The sequence below is a fragment of the Cheilinus undulatus genome, linkage group 23, assembly GCF_018320785.1.
Source record: "Cheilinus undulatus linkage group 23, ASM1832078v1, whole genome shotgun sequence".
NCBI lineage: Eukaryota > Metazoa > Chordata > Actinopteri > Labriformes > Labridae > Cheilinus > Cheilinus undulatus.
Genome location: NC_054887.1, coordinates 5038520 through 5058369, shown reverse-complemented (window position 1 = coordinate 5058369; position 19850 = coordinate 5038520). Strand labels below are relative to the sequence as shown.

The window sequence follows — 19850 nt, the reverse complement described above, 5'->3', positions numbered from 1 at the left end:
TGGGCTTAAAATTGGCAAAAATGGGTGGACATCTGGTGATGTAGGAAGAAAAATCGATATAAACTGGCAAAATAGTGCTAACAGAAAGAAAAAATAGGCAGATATTGGTCAAAATGGCAAAAATTGCCATTTCAGATAAAATGTGGGTAAAATGGGAAAATTTGGCAAAAAAAAGCGTTGTAAAATGGGCTTAATAGTGGCAATAATGGGTCAACAGTGGCAACATTTGGCTTATGTGGCAAGAATTGGTTTAGAGGTGTCAAAAACAGGCAGAAAAAAGTGGTGGAAAGGGTTTCAAATTGCAAAAATAGGTGTTAAATGGCAATGTGTCAAAATTTGTGGGACAAAATGATTAAAACTAGTTCGAATTTGGCAAAATTGGTGTAAAAAAAAGTGGCAACAGTGGAATTCCACAAATATTCTTAGTTTTTTTAGGGAATCTGGAGACCCCCTCTTAGTGTCCTGCAGCCCCCAAGGGGGTCCCGGCCCCAAGGTTGAGAACAACTGCCCTGGGGGGGGCGCCAGACTTTATCTGCTCTGGGGTTGTCAATAGAGATGGGCGTATGTTCACTAAGATCACGGCCAATCTTTACTTGAATGGTTTCTACAAATGTATTTTTTAATAAACATATAAAAACCTATTTCTTTGGGTTTTATCTATGGAACAATTAAAATTGATGTTGATTTTTGAGAGCTTCTGCCAATTGTGATAAGGAGGGCTTTAAGGATTTTAGAGTGTCACTTGTTTGGGAAAGGTTGACGGACAAAGGATTCATCCAGGGAGAGGTGACGACACGTGCCCATTGCTCTCTTATTGGCCCTGTAACTCCAGCTGTGAATCTCGTGGGAAGGCAAGTGCAGGCGGAAGTGAAAGATGAGATTATCCATTTCGCAGAAGTGTGTGAACCACATCTCTATGATGTAAAATGACAAAGATATTAATGACAATGTAACGAAAATACACCAGTGAGTACCTAGACCTCAGAGGGTTAATTCAGTTTCACATTCATCACGGATAAACCAGGCCAATGTGAGCCTTCAGACTCTGCTTTGAGTCCTTAAAACAGGTCCAGATAAATGTCAGGAAACTTGATTTGTACCCACAATCAATATCCATGGCCTAGGAAACAGTGTGGATCTCTGTAGAGTCCAGATATCCCAGTTTTAAGCAGATGTTAATCTGTTTTCTCCTGTTTTCATCCACTCTTCACAGAGCAGAGTTCCATGCTTTTTCAGTTGAGCGGTCGTCTTATGCGCTAACATGATGTCAGTGTGTGTAGCTCCACCTTTTATGTGACGGATAGCTAAGATTGGTGCCCCTACAGAAGGGTGCCAAAAAAGTGGGACCATTCAGGTCGTTTTTTTGGGACCTTTTTCAACTTTTGCTGCATGGAAACGCAAAAAAATGCATGCAGTGACGTACCAAAATGAACCAAACTGCTTGGTGGAAACGGCCTGTAAGTTTACAGCTGCAGTGCTAAACAGGCTGTTGCATTATTTACACTAAGTTTCTGATTGATGTTGCATGTAGTCAACAGCTGACAGGTGACTGACACAGATGCGGTGAGATAAACAGAGGAAAGGTTGCACAGGGATCGGGCAGCTGTATTTTTCGTGTCATTGTCTTCCTGGAGAATAAATTTTGTCCTTTACATATGTTGCCCTCCTACATTTTACCCTCTACCTTTACAGGCCTTCTAGGGCTGGCTGCTGAGAAGCATCCCCACAGCATGACGCTGCCACCACCGTGTTTCACAATGGGGATGGTGTGTTTGGTGGCCAAAAAGCTCCATTTGGGTCTCATCAGACTTAAGATCCTTCTCCCACTTGACCATGGAGTCTCCCACATGCCTTTTAGTGAACTCTAGTCCAGATTTAATGAGTTTTCTTCAACAGTGGCTTTCTCTTTGCCACTCTCACATAAAGCTTTGACTGTGGGAGCTTGTAACTCCTTCATCCCCTGACTTTTTCATAACCTTTTCTTGGAGTTGCTTGGAGTGTTCTTTTGTCTTCATGGTGTAATGGTAGCCAGGACTACTGATTAAAATTACATCTTGTATATTCCTCTTATTTTTTCTTGCTAAAGAAAAACCTGAAACCCATGAATTACAGTCATGCCAGGACTGAGTTGACATTATGACACCATAAGTCATAGTTATCATGACTCTGCCTATTTGGGTCCAGTCTTGTGACTTATGTATGCCATTTCTCCTTCCTCTTCTTATTCCAACCTATTCCTTATCTGTGTTAAAGTGATAACCTCCTCCTTTCAGTGCATTCACATCTGCATTCAGCTATGCAGTGCCATTCATTTTCCCTTTCGTCCCCTCTGCTCCGAGGCCCTGAATTCTCACTATTACCCTGACTGGTCGTCTTTGTTGATCTTGGCTCAGAATGTGGCGGCCCGTCTCCTGCTATCTGCCGCTGTTCTTCTCCTCTTATGTGATGTTAATGAGGCCTTTTGGTTGGTAATTAAAAGATGGCCCAGAGATACAGAAAGACTAATTAACCAAGACAAGGCTGCTGGAGAGGGCTGATATACTGCCAAGCAGCATTCCTCCTCTGAATACACTACAAATGATTCATATAGTAATTGTTTGCAAAAACTGTTGATCGTCTACATGTCTCAGGCTCTTATAAAGGCTTTTTTTTTCTCCCAGCATGCAATCGCTGTAAATAAGAATTTGCTCAGAGTAATTGAATTAGTCTCTGTCGTGCTTCATTTGATAAATTAGGTAAATCAATTAGAAAGTGGCAGATATCTCTGGTCTAGTTGGCTGCACTTCTGATTGTTGGTTGTCTATCATAGTAACTCCTGTTAATAAGTACAATGCTACTTTTTCAACTCCAGACACTCCGGGTCTATTAAATCTTCTCCACTAGCAAAAAGGAAGTATGTTTCCAGCAGCAACAGTGGTGTGTTTAGAGTAAATACAAGAGAAATGGGCACTTACCATAAGCAGCAATATCCGCCCTGGCATGAAGAGTTCCCCGTCAGCTCCAAAAATTCAGCTTAATAAAAACTGACAAGTGGAGAGAAGGTTGCTGATTTCATGCTCAAATTTGCATCGGCTGCATCGCCTGAACTCATAAAACATCTGTCTTTGTCAGGAGGAGAAGAGGAAGATGAAGGAGGAGATTGAGAGGAGGAGAGCAGAGGCAGCTGAGAAGAGACAGAAGGTGGAGGACTCGATGGACGGAGAGGAGCAGCCCTTCAAGTGTGTCAGCCCTCGGGGCTCCTCTCTGAAGGTCAGACGGCCATTTTTAACAGAACAGCATCACTCTGCTTTTATTTATCAGTTAACGCTGTGTTTATTTTTACTGCTTTCAGGCCACGTGAGGTTCTAACAGTGGCAGCAGTAGATTTTAACACCAGAAAGTCTTTATTTTGGCTTTTCTCAACTGGACCCGCCACCACCTCCTTAACAGGCAATCACAACTCAAATTATCATTGTTTTTAGATGCTGACACTCAAAAAATTCCCAAAATAATTCAGAAACAAATCTATTTTTGGTTTCAGGTCTGCTTTCAAAATCTTAAAATAAAAGAAAAATCTGAGCACTTCATTCCCAAAAGTTTCTGGTAAACATTTCAGATCAAATTTCAAAAGGTTTCCAGAAAGGTTCTCATAATTTCCCAAATGTGAAAAAAAAAAAGAAAATTCCTGAAATATCCCTGGAAACATCCCAAAACAGACTGCTGAAAGATTCTGCAAAAAGTCCTAATAATTACTGGTGAATATTACAAAAAGTTCCATGTAAAATTTCTTTAGATATTGAGGAGAAGTTCCCACAGAAAACTACCAAAACCTGAGGGAAAATTCTTGAACAATTCCAGGGAAATCAATTTTTCTAAAAAAGTTTAAAAGGAAAGATTGTCATAGATAAATTATCAATGAAAATTCCCAAAATAATTGAAAATAATTAAAAACAAAACCAACACATATCACTCATTGAGAATCTTCAGCAGGTAAATGTAAAGATCCGTTGTTTCTTGAGTGAGCTGCCTTGTCTGACACCTGCTGTCTTTGTCAGTAAATATACAGTGGGATCAGAAAGTATTCAGACCCCATTCACTTTTTCCAATTTTGTTATGCTGAACTGCTGAACTGAAATATCACATTGACATAAGTATTCAGACCCTTTACTCAGTACTGAGTTGAAGCACCTTTGGCAGAAATTACAGCCTCAAGTCTTCTTGATTATGACCAACCACACTTTGCACATCTGGATCAGGGAATCGTCTGCCATTCTTCTCTGCAAATCCTCTCAAGCTCAGTGAAGTTGGATTGAGAACTTCAGTGGACAGCAGATTTCAGGTCTCTCCAGAGATGTTCGATAGGGTTCAAGTCAGGGCTCTGGCTGAGCCACTCTAGGATATTTACAATTGTTCCTAAGCCATTCCTGTGTTGCAGTTCCTTTGACCTAATGACTTGGTGTTTGCTCTGTCAGCTGTGAGGCCTTCCATAGAGAGTTGTGTGCCTTTCCAAATCATGTCCAATCAGTTTAATTTTCCACTGGTAGACTCCAATCAAGGTGTAGAAATATTTCAGCTACGTTCAAGAGAAATGGGAGGAACCAGAGCTACATTTCAAGTGCTGTTGCAAATGGTCTGAATACAGAAACATTCTCATCAGTGATAATCTTGTGTATTTGAGATGGTCACAGAGAGGCATAAATATTATTTCAATCAGTATCATAACCAGCTAAATACTCCATACTGCTGCTTTTAATTCAGTGTCCTTAAAGGCGGTTTTAGAGGGAAACGGGTGGGTTAGTGGTTTGTTTGCAAGGCTGTAACCCTTGAAGTTGATTTAGACCCAAAATATGACTGCTTTCCCCACATCTTTCAACTCTTTCTCTTTACCAATAACCAAATAAATGTTTTCACCAATTAAATGATTACCAGCATTCAGACACTGCACCCATGACCACCCACCATAACAGTGGGAAATATTACACTGTAGGTCAGGGGTTCTCAACCTTTTCAGCCCGTGACCCCCAAAATAAAGGTGCCAGAGTCCGGGGACCCGCACTGTACCTGAAGATGGTTGAACACAGCCATGCACAATCAAGAACAGTGATGTGTAGATAAGGCTGTCTAAAAGGGGGTATAAATGGGAGAGCTTACTGGGGCCCAGCCAAACTGGGGGCCCATGGAGGTCAACAAAATCATGGTCTATTGTAAAGGTCAGCTGTGTTATTCTTATTTTATATTTAACCTGAAAAATAACCTCTCTTATCAAAGAAACAAATCTTTTTAAAATCATTTGTTTAGTATATAGCCTCCCTAAAATGTAAATCTGTTTTGTTACAAAAAAATAATTAAAATTGGTTAAAAATGGAAAAAATTGGGTCACAATGGAAAAAATGGTGGAAAAGTTGGATCTTAAAAGTAGCAGAAATGGGTTAGAAGTGGTGAAAATAATGTAAGAATGGCAAAAGGTCACTGAAAAATGGCAAAAATGGGTTACAGTGGCAAAAATGGGCATAAATAGTAGTAAAAGGGAATTAAAACGTGGCTAAAAAGGCTTTAAATTGGCAAAAATGGGTGGGGTTGGAGACACAATACGTGTGAAAGTCATGGCAGAGGGTGAATATTCCTCTATTCCTCCCAGCATTTTGGGTATTCTCGCTACAATTGGTTTTCTCTCTGTTACGCTCCAACTCGTCTCCTCAACTGGGCATGCATCTTTCAAACTCTATAAACTCCAAAACTTTGGATAAGTTACTCATGTCTGCTATTTGTCTGTAAAGTGGTAACAGCGCAGCCCTATCTCCCAATAGTACAGAATCCTTTAAAAAATTCATGGATGCAGACGGTGATCCAGATTAGTCCCAAAATCTAATCAGTTCTTCCTTATGCCGTTTCTGACATGAAAATTTCATCAAAATCCATCCATGACTTTTTGAGTTATGTTGCTAACAAACTAACAAACAAACAAACCCACCCAATCACATAACCTCCTTAGCGTGGGTAAAAAGTGATGGAAAGGGTTTAAAATGGCATAAATAAGTGTTAAATGGCAAAAACGGTTAAAATTTGTGGAAAACAATGATGAAAACTAGTTAAAATTTGGCAAAATTGGTGTAAAGGTTTTTTTAGAGAATCTAGAGACTCCCTCTTGGGTCGCGACCCCAAGGTTGAGAACCACTGCTGTAGGTCATCAACTTTTTCCATTATCTGAAACTTCACTGAAAGGGTTAAACAAAGGAAAAGATAAACATACAAAAGGTCTTCATCAACAACAGAGAAAAACTGTGTCAGTAGTTGAAACATTTCTGACTGTTCTACAGTGTGTTTGTGGTCCCTTCCAGCACAGTTGTCAGCATAACAGAGTCAATATAAGAGTTCTCCAAAAACTGCAAATCCCACTCATCCGGCACTGCTGCTAAGCTCAAACTAAACATCCAAAATATTTGAAAAGATTAAGAACCAGATGACCCGCATCTGCCCCCGCTCACTTCGCTTAGCTGTATGAAGTGTTATCTGACCAGAATGAAGGTGTTTGAAATGGAAAGAGCTTCACAGAACTATGAGAGATACGTGGAAAAGGCAGCTCTGCCGTTTTCTGGCTCATATTTTATTGTTAGCGTCAGAAATTCTGCTGATATGTAAAGCTGTTTGTACGATGTCACAGGGCACTAAAAGGAAAATAAATCCGCCCAGTGTTCGCCCGTCCCCGCTTCATCCAAAGATAAATGCTTGTCACTGTGAAGGAACGTTTAATCAACTCAAATGTGAATAAATGTTTCCAGTGTTGCCAAAAGCCAACTCCCACACTCTGAAAAATCATGGGGGATTTTCAGCCAGTGGAGAAAATCTAATTAGTGACAGTTAGCAGTAATATCCATCTGGCCCGTCCCAGTGAGACTCCAGATTCTGGGCGCTGCTCTACTGGTGTGTGAGCTCTGATTGTGTCTGAATCAAATACTTTCTGTCTTTGTGGTCACTTTTGTCATTAATGTTTTACTTTTGTTTTTCTCCAAATCACTGCTGCAGACTCAGCTTTACTTTGTGATCATGTTTACTGTAGGTACCACTGAGTTCAGGTGGATTTGTGTGCATGCTGGTTGTTTAAAGAGTAACTAAACCCCAGGACAGCTTTTTTCCATCTGAAAACCTATATGGGTAATTAGTAGTGTTTGATCAGTTTGGGCTCAAATCTAGATGTTTTTCAACAAAGTATTGTACATTTTTTTGTTAGAATTATGCTGTCATGAGTAATAGTGGCCTCCACCAATGGCTGTTAACACTCCAGGATTGTGGGCAGAGTAGTTCTTTCCCTGAGATCACAAATAAACCTTCCTTTTCTTAAAACACGGTAACTTTGCAAAGCAGATGGATTTACCAGACCATCATCAGCTCTACAACATTTGTGCCGTACTGACAAACACATCCAACCGTTCAGCGTCATTCGAGGAAAACAAGGCAGTAACTGGGCTACTGTGAGCCAGTAGCAATTTGCCCGAATGTAACTATAGTATGGTGGCAGTTTCATCAGAACTGGACCACATTTCTTAATGAAATCAGCAAAACAGAGCAGTGAAAGCTTTTCCTGCTGGAAAAGATGTTTACACTCTTTTCCCAATCAGCTTCAGTATGAGTTTGTGATTGTTACCTGTAGGGTTCAGATTAGCTCAGATGTACCGTACTGTGCAGGACTTTTTGCACGTTTGGACAAAAAAAAAAATAACGTCGAAGTTAGTCGTAGATTTGGAAATAAGCTGCTTGAGGGCACCATGGGGTGGGAAGGATTGACACAACCCTAGTTGTGCTCTGGATGTCCTTGCATACTACCAGGGGCATGAGGAAATAATTTGTTAAAAGAAAACAAAGTTCACACCCTCAGGAAGGAGAAAGGGGTGGATGTGGCAAGCAAGCACGACCTAGAAACCATCCAGGGGGGCAGCAGGGTTGCCACGAGCCCCTGGTTGTGCTCTGGATGTCCCAAGAGCTTTAAAGGCACCAGCATGTCAAAAGGCCTGCTCAAAAGAGATGCCATCGACTTTGGCCTTGGTCTTGGGTGACACACTTGTCGATATATGTCGAGTTTGACTTCGACTGCCACCCCTCCAGCTCCGGGTTTTGACATATCGGGCCCCCAAATAAATCCCTGCATGCCTAAAACTTGACTTAACACATGAATATGCGTGCCAATGTGCCAAGAGGTAGGGGAGAAACAGAAACAGTGCATACACTTTGGGGATTTTTATTATTTTTCCCAAGTTATCTATAACAGAATACTTGAATTACAAAACCCCCTCCTCTCCAGCCCCAGGTCTTGGCACACTGGGCCCACACTATCCTTAGTGCCCCACATGCCTGTAACTTATGCACAGGTTGTAGCTATAAAGGGGCTGTTTAATCAGAACTGGGGCACATTTCTTGATTAAAACAAGAGCAAAGAGCCACTCTGAAAGTGTCTCTTAGCAGACCGGATGTTTTTGCACGTCTCCCATGAGGCTCCAGCATGAATTTTAGGCACTAGCAGTGCTGGCCTGTATAGCTCCGATTAGCAGCGGAGTTGCACATGCCTACTACCTCATTTTGTCTTGTCTCTGATTGGCCCTTTATGAGTGTGACAGATAGAATGTTCGTCCAATCACCTTCCGGGAAATTTCTGAAAAGTCTTGCCTTTCCCCAACACTTTGTATGGGAGGTTTTCCAGATGAATGTGAAATATATACATGCAATAACAATAGCATACAAAGCACACAAATTCATGGTTTCTAGCATGTACAATCACTTCATACTCAGGTAGCATGTGGTTAGTCGATCATTATAACATTATAGTTAATGATCAAATCTGCAAAAGCTGTATAGACTGTGTAATGTTGTGGCTGATCAGGGACAGTAGGGAAGGTTGAGTTGGTAAGTGTTATCCCTCCCCCCACATAGGACCATCCATTAGGTTTTAAAGACATTTATTGACCTTCTAGGGCAGATGCTTCTCTGATGAAACTCTGGGGTTTAGTTACTCTTTTATATGTCATACTCTGTTTTGTGTGAAGGTTGCTTTGCCGTGAAAAAATGATTTGGTAAATATGCGAAGAAAGAGTACTCGTTTAGCAAAGACAAAGCAAGATTATTGCTTGTTTGTGTTTGTTTGTTTATTTGTTTGTTCTTGAAGCCAAAATTGTGGTTAAACTTAAGGAGGGCTGGGAAATTAATAGTAAATTAGATTAAATCACAATATTGCAATTTTTCCTCAGCCTGAAATGTGTCAAAATACCAGTTTGTTACATTTTTTTTGCAGCAGAGTTTTTATTCTACACATTATGCGAATAGTCGACAACAATCCGACTTTTCCTGTTCATAATTGCCATAATAAAAAACATGAATTACATAAAAAAATGATCATCCCCTTCAGTAAATCAGTTGATATCAAATTTACTATTTAAGCCAAAAACGCAATTAGATTTTTTTTAAGTCTTTCATCCTGTGTAATTTAGCTAATACTGTGCTGTTATAATATTTAGGATTTTTGTCGTGACATTCTGTCAATCTTAATCTATATTTAGCCTGCTTGGTGGCTGTTTTTATCTAAACCTACCTGTAAGTTGAATGTTAACCTTTTTCTTACCAGCTAGGCACACTACTGGCTCATATTGTAGCTAGCAGTGAGCGTAGCAGAGATCATCTTTGGTCCAAAAAAAACATTTACAGTGCATTCAGACAGTATTTAGACCCCCTTCACTTTTTGTACTCTTAGTACCCCATCATGACAAAGTGAAAACAGAATTAAGGAAAATGTTGCAAATTTACTAACAATAAAGAACAGAAATATCACATTGACATAAGCATTCAGACCCTTTGCAACAACACTGTAAACTCAGGCTCCTCTCATTTCTCTGGATTGTTGCTGAGATGTTTCTACACCTTGATTGGAGTCCAGCTGTGGTAAATTAAATTCACTGGACACGCCTCTCTTTTGAAGGCCTCACAGCTGACAGTGATATCAGAGCAACAACCAAAACATGAGGTGCCTGCAGAGCTCAGGCAGGATTGTTGCAAGTCACAAATCTGAAAAAGGCTAAAGAAAAATGTAAGCTGCACTGAAAACTCCCAAGAGCACAGTGGCCCCCATGACTCTCAAATGGAAGAAGCTTGACACAACCAACTCTTCCAAGAGCTGGTCACCCGGCCAAACTGAGCAATCAGGGGAGGAGGACCTGAGTGAGAGAGGTGACCAAGAACCTGATAGTCACTCCGACTGAGCTGCAGAGATCCTGTGTGGAGATAGGACAAAGTTTCAGAAGGACAACCATCACTGCAGAAATCTTGCAGAGTGGCTACACGGAAGTCACTCTCGTGAAAAACACATGAAAACCCACTCAGAATTTGCAAAAAAGCACCCGAACGACTCCCAGACTGTGAATAACAAGATTGAGACTGGTCAGGGTTGAGGAAGTATATCCTCAATGAAAACCTGTTCAGCAGCACTCAGGGGTCTAAGTGAAGGGCCTGAATGCTTATATCAGTGTGATATTCCATTTTTTTCTTTTTAATAAATTTGCAAAACTGTCTAAAATTCAGTTTTCACTTCATTATGATGGGATTAGAGGAGATTAATGAGAAAAATATGATTGAAATGACTGTAGCCTCAAACTGCAACACGTAGAACCAGATTACTGCAAACTTGGATGATGAGCACAACATATATGAAGACTCAGAAGGCAGCTTAGAGACTTTTTACATTTCCAAAGATTAGTTGTGTGCTGCCAGTGTTTTAAACCTCTTATTTCTACCCATTACTCTGCAAAAAAGGTCTATTTTTTGCTGTGTAATGGCTCCTGCTAAAACACAGAGAAGCTTCTTATCAGCAATCACCTCCCAGAGGAGCTCCCAGTCCCTGGAGCTCTCCTCCATGCTATCAGAGTAACACTGCTCTATACATTAGAACCCAGTGTTTATGGGACAGAAAGGACAGACAGGCAGCAGGGATGCAGGAAAGCGATTAGGGTTAACAGGATTACTGTAACTGCGTTCGTATGGCCACAGCTCGTTAAAACGCGGATGAGAATGGGGAATTTCCTGTCGGGGAGTATTTTGGGAACTCCCACATTCAGTAGCAGCCGAGTGCAAGGTCCGTTTTTTTCACAGGGAGCGAGGGGGGGGGAGCTTTTTCTGCATGTTCTTTTGTCCATTTTAAGTTTATTATTATTTGTGAGCGTCTAAGGAGCTCATGTGTTGCCTCCTCTTTTAGCTTTTATATGATAAACAAGGCTCAGAGATTCCCACAGTCCAACAGCAGACATGGGGACACAAAAATGTGCTGTGTGTTTTCTGTGCGTGCGTGTCGTACAACATGGGAACAAGCCCGGATGTTGCTGCCAAGCAAATTCAGCTAATGAACATAAGAAATATATAGATATGGACCTTTAGATTGCCGTTGTAGTCAAGTGATTGGCACGGTATAAAAGAACATATTTGGATTATGACTCATAAGAACCAGTGATTACTGTGTCTACGTATTGATTTATGAGCAGATTTAACTGTAAAATTACTCATAAAAACAATAAAGGCTGATAGAAATTTGGAAACTAAGAGAGGGGTTGTGTTAAACATCTGTTTTAAGGCTTCTGAGGAGTGATGGGAAATGTTGTGTTGCAGTGATATATGCATGTGTGGAACATCGCTGCAATATGTATTAACCCAGAGCTTTGCTAACCTTTCTTCACAGATCGGAGAGAGAGCAGAGTTCCTGAACAAGTCTGCACAGAAAAGGTGAAAACATATAAACATTTCCTTTTAGCCGAGCATGTACGGCAGAGCTTTAAACTCCACTCGTGGTGCTGAGTGTGCTCTCTAAAGGCACTGAGGATAAAATGGTTGACTACACTCGGTATGATATTTAAAGTGGCTCCATGCTGTGAAGAGTGACTGTGTGCTTCTGCCCAGCAGCACGGTGAAGGCAGCTCATTCTCCTGTGGTGTCCAAGATAGACAACAGGCTGGAGCAGTACACTTCAGCCGCTCAGGTAAACACACTTCAGGAATTCAAACTCAGGTTGACACCTGAGTAATTCTGTTTTTAATGCAACGATGCAACGAATACAGCTGAGGTTGACATTAACAGCCCCCTGTATCCCAAATGCTGTTAAACAGAGCTAGGAATTTTTAACAGCTTTTCCAAACATCCTAGTTTTATTTTGGATGCTAACATTGTTTTACTTTGCACACAGAAACAAAATTATTTCACCAATACTAGCAGGGAAATCAGAGTTTCTCAACCTTGGGGTCACAAGACACTGAGAGGGGGTCTCCAGCTTCCCTACAAAAAGTAAGAATATTTTTAGAATTACGCTGTTGCCACTTTGCACCAATTTTGCCAAATTTTAACCACAAATTCTAACACATTTTTACAATGTAACTTGTTTTTGCCATTTTAAACCCTTTCCACCACTTTTTTCTGCCTGTTTTTGCCACTTCTAAACCAATTCTTGCCACATAAGCCTAATGTTGACTATGTTGACCTATTATTGCTACTATTAACCCCAATTTTACCACTTTTTATGCCCAATTTTTCCCATTTAAACCACATTTCACTATCTGATATGTCCATTTTGCCAGTTTGAGCAATTTCTGCATATATCTACCAATTTTTTCTTTGTCAGTCAGCACTATTTTGCCAGTTTGTATTGATTTTTCTTCCGATTTCATCAGATTTCCACCCATTTTTGCCAATTTAAAGCCTTTTCAGCCATTTTTTCATTCCCTTTTACCAATATGTATGCCCATTTTGCCACTGTCACCCATTTCAATTCCCTTTTGTCATTTTTTTATCATTTTTGCCACTTCTAACCCATTTCTGCTACTTTTAAGATCCAACTCCACCACCTTTTCCACAATTTTGCCATTATTAATCTTTTTTTTTTTTTCAAACTTTTTAATTCTTTTTTTTTTTTTAAGAAAAAGAAAAAAATTAAGAGGGCTTTATATACTACACAAATTATTTAAAAAGAGATTTGTTTCATTGGTAAGACTGGTTATTTTGCCAGTTTAAATATAAAATAAGGATATTGTAGTCTAACTTTACAATAGACCATGATTTTGTGGACCTCCATGGGCCCCATTAGTAGCAAAAATGGGTCAGCAGAGGCAACATTTGGTTTATGTGGCACGAATTGGTTTAGAAGTGGCAAAAACAGGCAGAAAAAAGTGGTGGAAAGGGTTTAAAATGGCAAATATATGTGTTAAATGGCAAAAATGTGTTAAAATTTATGGAAAAATGATGAAAACTTGTTAAAATTTGTCAAAATTGGTGCAAAGTGGCAACAGTGGAATTCTAAAAATATTTCTAGTCTTACAGGGAATCTGGAGACCCCCTCCTATTGTCTCGCGATCCCCAAGGGGGTCCCGACCCCAAGGTTGTGGACCACTGGGACCCCAGAACTACTGCAAAGACACTTGTAAATGACTTAGCCAAGTCAGGAATTGTAGTCTCAAAGAAGACCATCACTAGAGCCCTGCACAGATATGGACCAAGAAAAAAACTTGGAGAAAAATTCTGATACTGTAAGCATGTACTTTGGTCAGATGAGACCAAACCAGAGCTCTTTGGCTATGGAGACACTGGTGATGTTTGGAGAAAGAAGGAAGCGGCGTATCACCCAAGGACCACTGTCACATGGTGGTGGGAGTATTATGGCATGGGGATGCTTCAGTGCATCTGGAACTGAGATTCTCATAAAGGTGGAAGGAATTGTGAAGAAAGAAGGATATGTGGAGATTTTGAAAGAAAAGTTCAAGCAGTCAGCAACAAATCTGGGTCTTGGTGGTTGCTTTGTCCTCCAACGACCCAAAACATCCATGTCTCCTAGTGAAGAACTACCTCCAGAAGACCAAAGTGAACATTACTGAATGGCCTGACCAAACCCTGACTTGAATCCAATTGGAAGTGAACTGAAGACCAGGGTCCATGCCAGAAGACCATCAAATCTGGAGGATCTTGAGAGACTGGTGAAATAAGAATGGGCTGGGATTCCTCAGGAGACGTGTCTGAGACTTGTTGACGACTATAACAAACAACTTCAGGCTGTTGTTTAGGTTTTAGTGGAATAATTTAGTTTCTGTATGCAAAATAAAATAATGCAAGAATCCAAAATAAAACCAGAATGTTTTGAAAAGCTGTGTTAAAAATTCCTTTCTCTGTTAAAATGATATTTTCATGGGGGCTATGAGGGTGTATGTGGAGCTCCTGCTGTGCCGTGCCTCCTTACTGTCCTGCAATGTAAAAACACACAGTGAATTGACAGCAAAGTAATATCGCAAAAGAAGGCAGAGCGGTCATGGGAATACACTGTGAAAAAACAGTGGTCAAGACAATGTGCTGATGTTTGAATTAGCATAGGAATGAGGAAGAAAGGCGATTTAAGTGACCATGAATGTGCCATGGTTGTTGATGCCAGATGGCCTGGTCCGAGAATGTCAGAAACTGTTGAAAATCAGAGAAAATATCCAGTCAGTAGTAGTTTTCTGTGGGCCAAAGGGCCTATTTGATGTCAGAGGTCTGAGGTGAAGGACTAGACTGGTTTGAGCTCATAGAAATGCAACGATATCTGAAAAATAAAACTCTTTACAACAGAAGAATGCACAAAAAAATCTCTGAGTGCCCAGCAGGTTGAACCTTGAAGCAGATGCTATGGCTACAGTAGCATAAGAGAGCCACTCCTGACACATAAAAACAGGAAACTGAGGCCAGAGTTTGCTAGGCCTAATCAAAACTGGACAATAGAAGACCTATATACGTATATAAAGGTGATTGGTGAGTGTTTTTATATAGTACTATTTCAAATGCATTGTTTTCAGCTAGCTTCAAGTGTAAGTTTCCTCCTATCCTCTGACAAAAATATTTCACATTTATATTATCAGCCCTGTCTTTATACATGTTCAAGACAGTCTTGCTGCAGACAGCAGATCTCAGTCCCTACTTCTGCCTCTGTCAGAACAGAAATACAGGCTAAAACTTTCAAAATAAAATCAGATTAATCTTTTGGTTAGGGTTACATAAGTCTTGCGATATCAAAAGTAAGAGGCGCAAAACCTGACTACAAAACATTGAATAAAGCCAAGTCAATGGTCTGCTTACAGGAGAAGCATTTTCCCCCTTGAAAAACATTATTTTTGCAAATGTAGCTAAGGCTAAAGCTAACATTGGTGACTCTAAGCTGTGTAGATAATGTAGCTACATAGATACATTTAAAGCTAACGAAGCTACATTAGCTACATAGGCTCTTGGCTAACAAAGCTAAATCTAAAGCAACTGAAGCTGTGTTTGCTACGTAAGCCATGTAGGTAACATAGCTACAGTGCTTAACAAATTTATTAGACCACCCTAACCCTAACCAAAGTAAGGTTTATGCCACAGCTGCCCTAAATTAACAGCATTGGTAATTACCAAAATAATTGTTTATGTTTCTGCAATGGTTAATACACCAATATGTAGAAGCTCTTTAACCCAAATCATATTTTTAATGCTAAAATATCATCATTACTGTTATCCATGAATTTTCAAATTTACCAATTTACAAAAAAACTGAAAAAATAGTAAAGCACATTATTATTTTGATTAATATGTCAAGTTATAGTTATTTACTTGCATTCCTGAACAGAAAAATGAGTTTCAGTGGTTGAATGTTATGCTCGATTCATTTCTGACTTCTCAGAGAAGCCCAGTGAGCCGGCTCAAATTTGGCTGAATTCAGTTTGAAATTCCTCATTCCTGTTCAAAATGGTAAAACGTGGAGAGTTCACTCAAAATAAAAGAGTCCGCATTAAAGCACTTCATGATGCTGGATGGTCTCTGAGACAAATATGACAGGTGGTCTAATGCATTTGTTAAGCACTGTACATTACTAAGGTATGCAAATGTAGCTAAGCCAAAGCTAATATTGGTTACGTAAGCTGTAATGATGATGTAGCTACATTGAAAAATGTAAAGGTAACAAAGCTATATTAGCTACGTAGGCTTCTGGCTAACAAAGATAAATTTGAAGCAGCTGAAGCTACTATAGCTATGTTGGCTATGTAGGTAACATAGCTACATAACTAAGGTATGCAAATGTAGCTAAGGCTCAAGCTGACATTGGTTACCTTAGCTGTATAGATCATTTATCTATGTAGCTAAATTTAAGCTAAAGAAGCTAATTAGCTACATAGGCTTCTGGCTAACACAGCTAAATCTGAAGCAACTGAAGCTATGTTTGCTGCATAAGCTATGTAGGTAACATAGCTACATAACTATGGTATGCAAATGTAGATGAGGCTAAAGCTAACATTGGTTATGTAAGCTGTGTAGATAATGAAGCTACATAGAAACATTTAAAGCTAATGGAGCTACATCAGCTGCATAGGCTTCTGGCTAACAAAGATAAATCTGAAGCAACTGAAGCTACATTAGCTGTGTAGGTAATATAGCTACATAACTAAGATATGCAATGTAGATGAGGCTAAAGCTAACATTGGTTACATAAGTTGTGTAGATAATGAAGCTACATAGAAACATTTGATGTTAATGAAGCTACATTAGCTGCATAGGCTTCTGGCTAACAAAGATAAATCTAAAGCAACTGAAGCTACGTTAACTGTGTAGGTAATATAGCTACATAACTAAGGTAGCTAAAGCTAACAGAAATGGAGCCTGGATTATACTATGTTAAAGCTAGAACTGTTAAAGAAGCAGTTATGTGAACGGAGGCTCGCTTTAGCTTTATTAGCTTTAGTTTAAGCTAATGTAACTACACTGGCTTACGTAGTGGCATTAACTACATAGCTAATGAAGCTAAAGCAAGCCACCGTTTACAAACTACTCAACAAGTCAGACCACAATCTCAAAAAATGGATGATTTTTTTAAAATTCAGTTTTTAAGACAAATTTGTAAGTTAATGACCAGGGAGAAAAAAAAAACACGTTTTCCTCATACAAGTTTTTTAAATGCATGGATGAGGAAACATAGATTTAGAAGTGCTAGAGCTGATTCTATGATAAATCAGTCTAGCAGATCATCAGTATCTTCTGTTTCTTCACAATTTAAGATTGTCCTATCGGGCATCCCTACATGACGGATAAATGGACGGTGCATTCTTACAAAGATTATTTTGTTTACACAAAGATGACTTTAAAGTGTTTAATGGCATTAACTGTTTTTATGTTTTGTCGTTTTTGTTTGGGCTTTCTTTGATTTATACGGGTTAAAAAAAGGGGAGAACAATGGATGTGATGGGCCTTTTGCCAGGGTTTGCCTTGGGCCCCAAAATTCCTAAGTCCGCCACTGTTTATTTCTAATGTTCTGCTAAGGTAATACAGGAACAGTTAACTATGCGCTCCCCCTTAAACAATAGGACTTATATTGTCCAGTCTGTAGAAACAGCATTGTGACAAATAAATAGAATGCAGTATGAGGTTGCATAATAATATCATGTAATTCAGCAGTGCCTGCATGCAAAAAATCAGACTTTTGGTGCCATTCTTGCCATAAACTTTCCCCGAAGTACCATGTCTGTTCTGTATAAATGCCCCAAATGAAGAAAAAGTAGCAGAAATTGAGTTTGGCATATCCTTCCTTCATACATACAAGTTATGCCAACCACATTTTTCTTTCAGTGTTTTCCAATGTCAATTTTCCCAGTGCATTTTAAGCGACTGCAGAAATCTGTCACATTATTTACAAGTTTAAGCAAGAAAAAAGGAACGGAAAGACTGAGGATTTATCAAGCAGCCATCCCTTAACTCTTGTCACCACTTTAAAGCTTTCACTTTGTCTCCTCAGAGAGAGAACAAGGAGTCCCGATCCCCTCGCTCCGGAGCCGTGGATCTGCCCCTGGGTACCGACAGCATACGAAACATCAAGAGCATGTGGGAGAAAGGCAACGTCTTCAGCTCGCCTGGAAGTGGCGGGAGCACATTCAAGGTAAGGCGGCGGAGGAGAAAGTTGATCGGACTTAGTGTGTGACTGAAGCAGAGAGAGAGAGAGGAAAGAGACTGGTACTTCCTGCTCAGCCCTGGTGCTGATGACAACTACGATCAGATGACCTTTGACCCTATCCAAACAGGAAGCAGCTGTGATGAAGACAGGCGTGGCAGGCCGCATCAACGACTGGCTGAATAAAACCCCGGAGAGCGGCAAGACGTCAGGAGGAAGGCCAACGGTAGGTCATTGCTGTGGAAACTCTTGTCACTGCAGCTCATGCAGCGTCAGCTCAGGGCCTGAGGAGAAATTCATACAGCCACCTGCATAACTCAGAGGGTTTTACTAAGGAGATTTATATCAGCATGTTTGATGTTAATATAGCCATGCTTTATATATCTACTTTAAAAGCCAGGAATATGCTTTCAATCAAACCATTCAAACTACCCTCACTGTATTCCTATTACCGGTAAAACTGTGTCCACGTCCTCCTGCGGTACTTCTTTAAATGCTACTTTTTAGTGTGATTTTAATACCATTTCTTTAGCTATGTGTATAGGAAACCATGTTAACTGGAACCTAGAGTATTATGTTAGAGTTAGAGCTGATTTATACTGAGCAGGAGCTGATTAAACCGCAGTTATTGCAGAGAAGAAAAGAGATGAGACATCGGAGGAGACGGAGAGTACAGCTGCTGAATCAGGAATATTTTGCATTGTCAGCCCCTGATGAGGAAATGCACGTCTGATATTTTCAAATGCCAGCAAGTAGATTCAGATTTTCTAATAGTCATGTGCAGCCATTTATTTAACACCAGTAGACGCCTGTAGACATGCTCACAGACTGGTAGTCACCACTGCTTCCCAGCAGACCGATCACAGAGCTTTCGGTCTGCATCATTTCCATGCTTTGTTGCATTTTTGAGCTGCAAGATGACCACATGTGTAGGGCCTCTGCAGGGGCTTTGTGGACCTATGTTTTATGCTATGCCTGAATTTGATACAGACGTATAAATCAGGCTTAAGTTGGAATAAACTTAATTTTGAATTTTTCAGACTCTTAGTCACCTAACACTGTGAGTACAAACCACATTCCCCTGAATAGTCTAACTGAACAGCTTGATTTGATTTTTTTTCAAAGCTAAAATTGAAGGACTGAATTGCTTGCAATAAGTAAAAACAAAAGTCTAACAGTAAGGCAAGAAAAATGTCCCTGTTAAGAGTCTTGAAGGGAGAAGTAGTAACAGAAGCAAGTCTATTTTGAAGACACTCAAGTCCAATTTTCTCGTCTCATTTGCAGATTTTTCACTCAATTCAGGCCTCATTTTTGGCATGTAATATCTTGAAATAAGAATTTCAACATCGGTTTTCAGAAGAATGAGGCGTGCACAAAACATAAGAAAGGATTTTTAATAGAAATGAGACAAAAACACCCACTTTGATGTGAGTTTTTGCAGTTAAAGTTACATTTATTCACATGAAGCATGAAGCAGATGAAACTCATACAGGCATTGGAAAGGACAGTAACTGGCATGCTACTGTCCTACTTATTTATCTTTTTTCATATGACTTAAAAAATAGGTTTCGATCTCAATACTTTAAAAGCCTTAACTTTTTCCAGGCCAATCATTGAAATACTTGGAAATTCAACATTTAAGCCCAAGAATATTATTGGTGAACACCCCATGACTTTTGTACTTTTACTTGTCACTTTTATTGATATTTTACATTATTATGGTGAAAACCAAGGTCAACATGCTGCACCTCGATAAAGTAATGGTGTTATAACATGGCTTACTAAGAGAATTTCAGCATTGATAAGGCCCACAGTAAAAATAATAATTAATACAAACCAAATAAGTGTAAAGAAACTGTTTTAAGGTTGGAAAACTTACCAAAAATCACTCCTGTTTGGTTGATTATCCCTTAAAATTTTCTTT

General features: G+C 39.7%; 1 protein-coding gene across 8 annotated transcripts in view; it reads left to right on the top strand.

Moving 5' to 3' along the window:
• cald1a (caldesmon 1a) overlaps positions 1–19850 on the top strand; it is a 127210-nt gene that overhangs the window by 92946 nt on the left and 14414 nt on the right. For 7 of the 8 annotated variants that reach the window (XR_005991554.1, XR_005991553.1, XM_041780505.1 and 4 more), the window contains 5 exons: positions 3112–3249; positions 11687–11730; positions 11908–11983; positions 17774–17914; positions 18057–18152. Coding sequence is in view for 6 of the 8 variants with exons in the window: in XM_041780505.1 (XP_041636439.1) it covers positions 3112–3249; positions 11687–11730; positions 11908–11983; positions 17774–17914; positions 18057–18152 (495 nt within the window). In the remaining 2 variants the exon portion in view is untranslated. The remainder of the gene's footprint in view (positions 1–3111; positions 3250–11686; positions 11731–11907; positions 11984–17773; positions 17915–18056; positions 18153–19850) is intronic. The other variant, XM_041780502.1, reaches the window with a different exon arrangement.